The sequence below is a fragment of the Pongo abelii genome, chromosome 15, assembly GCF_028885655.2.
Source record: "Pongo abelii isolate AG06213 chromosome 15, NHGRI_mPonAbe1-v2.0_pri, whole genome shotgun sequence".
Classification (NCBI taxonomy): Eukaryota; Metazoa; Chordata; class Mammalia; order Primates; family Hominidae; genus Pongo; species Pongo abelii.
In genome coordinates this window covers 109,439,352-109,447,194 of record NC_072000.2, presented here as the reverse complement: position 1 = coordinate 109,447,194, position 7,843 = coordinate 109,439,352, and the positions used below count along the sequence as shown (strand labels likewise).

At 63.0% G+C, this 7,843-nt stretch overlaps 1 protein-coding gene across 1 annotated transcript; it reads right to left on the bottom strand.

Annotated features, from left to right (window-relative positions):
* Positions 1-263: 263 nt before the first annotated feature.
* PLD4 (phospholipase D family member 4) lies at positions 264-6,247 on the bottom strand. Its single transcript, XM_054530592.2, has 9 exons — positions 6,137-6,247; positions 5,497-5,690; positions 4,431-4,614; positions 3,936-4,056; positions 3,255-3,382; positions 2,420-2,620; positions 1,452-1,591; positions 984-1,327; positions 264-573 (listed from the first exon to the last, which is right to left on the bottom strand). Exons 1-9 carry the CDS (start codon positions 6,245-6,247, stop codon positions 374-376), a joined length of 1,623 nt encoding a protein of 540 aa, XP_054386567.2. The 3' UTR covers positions 264-373.
* Positions 6,248-7,843: the final 1,596 nt, after the last annotated feature.

Here is a 7,843-nt window from a genome sequence, read left to right as displayed (position 1 = left end):
GGCGGTCGCGCGGCGCAGTTTCGCAGGGGCGGGCGCGTGGAGGCGGGCCCTTGGCAAGAGGATGAAGGGCCGCCCGCGCTGGACTCACACAGAGGCACCGGGAAGCCACGAGTGTTTTTTAGGCCTGGCCTGTGGGCCAGGAGTCAGGGAAGGGGCTTCCTGGAGGGCTCCCTGGAGGAGGTGGGGCTTGGGGGGGGCTGGACTCGGAAATCAGAGAGCAGGCGGGCGGTTTGCGGCGCCCGGGCGGTCGCAGGCGGATCCTGGCGCAGTGCGGACCCGGGCTGCTTGCGGGAGGAAGCGGCTGAAGCCCAGGCCGGGGTCAGAGGGGAGGGCGGGTGCGGGGCGGGGTCGCCGAGAGAAAAAGGGGCCCCCCTCAGCCCTGCCAAACGCAGTCCTGGCCCGGAGCCTGTCCGTCCAGGCCGACGGCGTAGCGCGAACTCCAGTCCCGCTCAAAGAGCTGCCGCAGCTGCTCCTGCACCGTGGCCCCCGCGGGCTGCGCGCCAGGGCTCTGGGTGACCACCAAGCCCACCCCCGCCGTGCTGCTGAAGTAATCCTCCGACCAGTTGGAGGTGCCTGCGGGGAGGACGGAGGAGACACTGGGGCGCCGGCTCCCCCAGGCCCCTCTGCAGCCCGCTCAGCGCCAGGCCTGGCCACGGGTTTGGGGACTGTTGGCAGCTGGCCCTTCCGCTGTCATCAAACTCCAGCCGGGGAAGCCCCTCGCTTAGGTGCGGGAGGCACAGCTGGTCGCGGTAGAACTCCACCCTCATCACTCGGGGACAGGCGTCCTGACTCAGTGTTCTGGGGCCCTGTGGGGCCAGGTGACAGGCGGGTGGCCTGGTCCCCGGAACTCCAATGGAGACCCCGTCCCCCTTCAGCAGCAGCCCCTCTGTCCTGAGGTGTCCACGCCGGTCACAAAGCCAGTGCCTCCCTCGCCCATGCCTGGCCACCACCTCGCCCGTGCCTGGCCATCTGTTCGCGCTCACCTATGTAGGCTGCTTTCTCCGTAACCATGAACTTGCTGTGGTTCACCCTGCTGAAGGGGATGTTGGAATGATTCCCCACCGGCACGATGAAGACTTTCTTAGGGGAGCAGAGGCAGCGCGTCAGGAAGGGTGGCAGGAGGGCCGCCTTCCCCACGCCCGGCCGGGAGCGCGCCCTCACCACGTCCACAGAGACGTTGGCCGCGGGGTTGCTGAGCGCCTGCAGGGACCGCAGGTAGGGGAACATGGTGGGGTCCGTGTTGAGTCCGCAGCTGACCAGCAGGCGCACGCGCACGCCCTTGCTGAAGGCTGCCGCCCGCAGCGCGTTGTCCAGCACCGGCCAGTACCTTGGGGTGGGGAGGGACGGGGCTCTGCTTACAAGCCGGGCCCGACAGGGGTCCCAGCAGGAGGGGACGTGCCCAGGAGCTGCCCGTCAGCAGAGCAGGCCGCCCGCCTCCCACTCAGACCTACCTGGGGGGGTGGCTGAAGCGCGTCGTGGGGAAATACTCCATCACGCAGGCATAGATGAACTCCTGGGCGCTCCCCATCACCGCCAGCAGCGCCTCCAGGTCCCGGGTGCGGCCCTGGGGACAGAGTGCTGGTGGCGACGCCTGTGACGGGAGAGGGATCCCTGAAAGCTCTGCCAGCCCAGCCCATTCTGGACTTGTGACCCCACCATGCACCACCCAAGAGGCCCCATGTGGTGGTGGAGGGAGGGGGCCCAGATGCCTGGAAATGTGAGGAAAGAAGGAGTCGGCTCAACAAGGGTCCTGGGGACTGGCTCTGAGGCCTGGCAGAGAGAGTGGGGAAGCAGCTGGACTGCCCTGGGCTCTAGGCTGGATTGACCTCCCAGAAACAGTGCCTGGCCACAGGGAAGCTTCTCCACTCCCTTCAGGGTGCCACCCCCATCCCCATCTAGGGAGGCTTCCCTTGTTCTGATACAGCCTCTACTACAGACCAGTCCCTAGGCTGGCTGGAGGGCTGTCCACTCCCACCCCCGTGGGCTGATAAAGGAGGATCTGCCTACCCCTCACTCTTCCATTCCTTCCCCACAGAGCAAGTGGGGTTCCCCTCACTCTCCAGTGCCCAGCTAAGACGCTTGGCCTCGCCCAGGAGTCTGGAGACTCCCAGGGCCCCAGGTCCTCCCACCACCTCCCAGGCAGCCTGTTTCCCAGGGATGGTGCTGACCAGCTGTCCTCCTGGAGCTAAACCTGCCTCCAGGCACAGCCCAGAGCCTGCTGATGCCAGCCTGCTGCTCACCCCAGGGTCACAGCCCCACCCATGGTGCTGGCTACCTGAGGACCCAGCTGATGCTGGCTACCTGAGGACCCAGCTGATGCTGCTGGTGTCTGCAGGGCCAGCCCAGAGGGCTCCCTGTGGATCTGGCCAGCCAGGGGAGAACAGGGGCCTCTGATGGGCTCCTTCTCAACCTGTCTTACTGAGAAGTAGGCAGTGGTGGGCACCCCATCAAAGAGGCCGTGGAAGGGCTGGAAACGGTTGATGTGAGATGAGAAGTTCTGAGGCCAGGTTTTGGGGAGGACAGCCTTGGGCACCCCCAGCACCCAGTAGGTCTGGAAGGTCTTCTCCAGGTCTTGGGCCAGGTGGCTGCAGTTATAGATGACAGCGCCAAGCTCCTTCACCTGCAGGGACCAAAGTCAGGCGCTGTGGGAGAAAAACCCCTCTATGGGGCCTCCACCCCACTCCACCCAGGCCGGGGATGCTGGGGCAGGTGCAGCCCCTGCCCGACTGGTCCGCACTTGCGGGAAGCATTGCATGTAGGAATCCGTAACAGAGTGTGCTGGTGGGAGGAGTGCCCAGCAGGTGCCTGTGTTTTTGAACATTGTATTCCAATGATCAAAGCAATACATGTTTATTACAAAAACAATTCTTAATGCATCAAGGCATTAAGAATGGGATCATTCTTAATCCCACTGTCAAGCGATAACCATGGTTGCCTTTGCCATGACCATTCTGACACGTTTTTCATGCACTGCTCTTCCTAAAAAGGCTTGTTTTGTAATCTGCATGCTTCCCTGGGTAATGTGACTAGAACATCTTTCCATGTCATTCAATGTGATTCCACAGCATGAGTTCAGTGGCTGTGTAGAATTCCATCATTTATTAGACCAGTCTCCGATTGTTTCTACCATGGTGAATTGTAAACAGGACTACACGACTTTCTCCAGATGCACTGAGATGTCAGGCCAAGTCCCCAGGAGTGCAGGAGGGGAAAAGCTTCAGGCAGGCCTCCTGTGTTAGGACCCTGGCACTCACCTGCGTCAGAGACCGCCAGTCCATGTTGGCACTGCCCATGTATATGTGCCGTCCATCCACAACCCAGAATTTGGAGTGCAAAACGCCCCCGGTGAGCCGCCCCATGGGCACCTGTCGTACATGGGCACCTGGTGGAGAGTTCAGGCAATGGGATGAACTAAGTCTTGCTAAGTGCCAGCTTCATGGTGAGCCTGACCCCAAGAACTTGACAGTGGGGTTCACTCAGATGTCCTCACAACAGTCCTACTAAGCTGCTGCTGCTATCCTCATCCCCATTTGATAGGTGAGGACACTGAGGGATAGACTGGCCCAGGATCCCTCTGGGCAGCTCAGCTCCAGAGCCTGCCTTTGTGGTGACTGCCCATGGCCTCTCGCTCCCCAGCCAGAGGTCTCAGCCTGAGCCTTCACCCACAGGTCAGCTGCTGGGCTCAGCAGGGCTCCGAGGCCACCCATGCTCTGCCCTGTGGAAAATGGCACTTTTGGTTCCTTGGAACCAGCCCTGTGCCCAGGTGAAGCTGACTCAAAGGACCTCAGAGCCCTGGGTCCTGCCCTCCTGGGGTGTCCTAGGGAAGTCCAGGACACCTTTCCCACCCCCACTTCTTTTCCTTGTCCCATGGTGCCAGCCAGACAGCCCATGCCTGACACTAGGGCAGTGGGGCCCAGCATGGTGCAGGTACCCACCTTGGGCAGCCAGGACCTGCAGGTCAGTGGACTTCCTGGCCAGTGTTGGGCTGCTGGTGGCCACAGCCAGGGAAATGTTCCTGCCCAGCAGCTGCTGCAGCTTCTGCAGAAGGGCCTCTCCCTGCAAGGCCAGGCCAGCCATGAGAGCTGATCTCAGGCTGCCCTCTCCTCCGCACCCCCACTAGGACCCATGCCCTCCTCAGGAGGCCCACCTATGACTGCCCACAGCTCAAGGTCAGGTCAAGTATCTGGATGACCCTTGGTGAGAGCCAAACTGCACCAGGCACAGTCTGAGTGTTTAGTCACCCAGAGGCCCAGCTCCTTGACACCTCTGCCCTTAGAGCCCCCAAAGGAGCGGCCTAATCCCTGTTCCATGCTAGACCCCACCACCAAGCTGAGCCCCCGGGCCTGGTGCCCGAGACGCCTGCATAGATGGGCAGCCTGACTTGCTGTGTTTCCAGCACCAGGATGTGGTGGGGCCAGGGCGGAGCGCACCAGCTGGGAAGATGAGTCGTTGACCCCGATGTCGGGCCCTGTGAGGGACCAGTAGTATGAAGCCACGTGGACGCTCTCCTGGGCAGTGTCCAGCAGCTGCAGCCAGGCCTGGCCCAGAGGCTGGGCAGAGGGGCTGCCGGCTGCAGATGGCAGGTCCTGGGGGATGCTTTCCACAAGGACAAGCCTGTGGAGAGAGCCACACTGGGCTCAGTATGGGTGCAGGAGCCCCCAGCCCACCTCACATCACCTGCCCCATCCCGCTGCCAAGCCAGAGCAACTGCCACTCAGGTGGCCCCCGGGATGAGCCCAGGCCAAGAGTGCAGGGTAAGGGTTTAAGGTATAGGCAACAAAACAGACTGGGCAGGGTGGGCCTGAGCCCAGCATGCTGCTGGGGTGGGGACACCCAGGAGCAAGTTGGGAAGGAGCCTGAGAGGGGCTGCCTGGTCCAGAGCAGGCTAGACTGGGGGGTCCTGGCCCCACCAAGCCCTGAGGCACTGCCCACAAGGAGCAGCTGCTCCTGAAGCTGGGCCGAGTAGAGCAGAGCTGTGGAGTCTGGGGTCTGGGGTGGCCTCCTGGTGTGGAAGCCCTTGGTAGTGGCCAGAGCTGGCTTGGAAGGGAAAGATTGGGCCAGGGGCAGGTGAGCTCCCATTTCCAGGGGATGTGTGCAGGATGGCCCAACAGGTTCCTCCAGGGCAGTCCTGGGATTCCAGGACCCCAACAGCAGGGAAAGAAGGGTGGGAAGGAAGGCTGAGGGGCTGGAGGGGACAGTGACATTACCCCCAGGGGTGGAAGGACTGAGGGGGTGAGCCTCAGCACAGGCAGTGTTCTCCAGCCTGTCAGAGCCCCCAGGTGGCAGCCTCTGTTTGCTGCAAAAAGCACCACACGCCTGCCCCGTCCCCAGCCCCCACTCCAGCTCATATGGTTGTGGCCCTTCCTGGTGACCTGCACCTTCCTAGAGGAGCTGGTAGAGGGCCGCCCTTATCTCATGGGCAGATCCAAGGGCAGAAACACAGGCAGCAGCCCCAAACTGAGACCTGCCCCCGCAGGCCTCCATGGGCTCACTTACTGGCAGGAGTCCCTCTGCTGCCTGGCCTCCGCTTCCAGGGGCTCCCAAGCTGGGCTGGAACCATGCCCCCAGGACCTGGGCACGTCCTTGGGCTGCACCTGGCCCCAGGTGGGAGAACGGGGCACTTGCCACAAGAGGTAGATAAGAGCCACGGAGCCCAGCCACAGCACAGCCAGCACTCCCAGGACCTGCAACTGGATGGGGCAGCACCCGCAGGGTCACCAGACAGGTGGGGGCTTGACTTCTGGCTGGGCCATGATGGCCCCTTCAGTGCTGAGACAGAGACCATCTTGACTTCCTGGACCTGGGCTGCCACTGGGGTGGGACTACGGTGGACAAGGGAGAGGGGAGGGTGATACAGAGAAGGCCCCCAGCCCAGGGTGGTGGCGGGGGTCAGGGGGCCTGCAGCCCACTCTGCAATGCTGTGGCTCGTGGCAACTGGCTGTCCCCAGCACCTCCAGCAGGGGGATAAAGGGAAGGTCTGGAGCAGCCCAGGGAGGCTTCCCTTGCCCACTGGTCAGGGCACCTCTGCTTGGAGGCCCCTTGACTCAAGGCTGCTTGTGTCCTCTCCACTCTGGCTCAGAGCTCTTGAAAGGCCATTGATCCCAGCCACCTCCTCCCTGGGCCCCCCCAGTCCTACCGTGCCAGCCTCTCTGTCCCACGGGCGGTGGGGCGTCATGGAGCATGGCCACGTGGGGGCCCCTGCTGCTCTCCGAAGAGGCTTCAGCATCTGCACAGGGCAGCCTGGCATCACTAGCAGCTCCAGCTCTGCCCAGAACTGCCCCTCAGTGCCTGGGCAGCTGGGCACTGGGGACACCCCTGCACAGACACCCACATAAGCCCCCAAAAGCCCCCCACTCATGCCCGAGGTCACACCCTGGATGTTGGGGATGTGCTTTCCACAAGGACAAGCCGTGTGGGTGTTGGAGCCCGCAGCCGGCCACATGTCACCTGCCCTGTCCCCCGGCCAAGCCGGAGGGACTACTGCTAAGGCGGTCCCCAGGGCTGAGCCTGGGCCAAGCATGAGGGGCAGGGTGGGCGTCTGTGCCTGGCCACATAACCCAGCTTTCTGTGTCTCCCCTTTCAGGGTCTCCCACTCAGTGAGTATCTAGGTATTTGCATCTCAGTTCCCTGTTTCAACCACAACTGAAACTGCGTCTGAAAGGGCCGTTTCTGCTTTTGTTGCTTGGTCTTCTTATTGCTGGCCTATAAATAACTGCTTCCCTCCTGGGCTGGGCTCCTGTCTTGGCCCCACGGCAGCCCCTCCTGAGAGCCACAGGTCAGAGGGGGCAGCTGGGCAGCACCCTGGCTGGAGACGCTAGGCGTGGAGAGGGCAGAGATGGCGGCGGAGTGGGACCCCTGCACTGCTGGGAGAGGGGGTTGTCCTCTGCTGCAGGGACTTGCCTTGTCTCCTCAGAGTGGTCACCCCACAAGGAGCTGGGAGCCAGGCCATCTGGGCCCCATGAGATGTGGGCTCCCACCCCCACTCCTACCCCCAAAGCAAGCAGTCAGGCTGCCCCTGGTGCCACCATGGGGGAAAGGTGCCTCACAAGCACAGAGGCACCCTCCCTGGGTGCAGGGAGGGGTCTGTGCCCAGCATGGTCACCTGGCTGGCCAGCCTCTGACTGAGACATCCACCAGGGCAGGAGCTGGCTGGCCCCTGGCTGGGATGGGGAGGTCTCCGAGGTTTGGGGCCTGGGCCTGGGCAGTGCTGAGTGCCAGTGTCTGCAGCCAGGCTGGGAGCTGGGACCCAGGGGCTCTGTGGGTCGGCTGTCCACCCAGGAGCAGCCAGCTCAGCCTCCAGGCCTCTGGGGTTCGTCTGGGCTGTCCTCCCACGGGTCATGGCTGAGGGCTTTGAGAACATGGCCTGCCTCAGCATGGGGTGGAAACACCAGGAACACCATAGGAGTTGGGCCTGGGCTGTGTCTGCCCTGGAAACCAAGCGTTATGGGGGATTGGGGGTAGGAGCATAAACCAAGTGTGGGGACAGGGGACTCAGGCCAAGTCACTGCGGCCCAACTCCCCCCACACTAGGGGGTCCTGCAGAGGTGGGTTGGGTGCCGCCCCCACCCCAGAGCTGAACTCTGGGGGATGCTACCCCCACCCCACAGAGGAGACCTCAGGGTGCCCACCGTGTCCCCACTGTCCCCGGGGATTCAGGGCCCAGCATCAGGCCTTTGCCCTCCCCCACTAACTCTCAGGAGAGAAAACATGGAATCCTGGGCTGTGGCTGGTCAATGAGAGGAAACATGGAATCCTGGGCTGTGGCTGGGCAACGAGGTGCCAGGACTGTTCTTGAACAGCTGCTCCCCACCCTCCCTGCCCTCACCAGAGAGGGCCCTTGCTC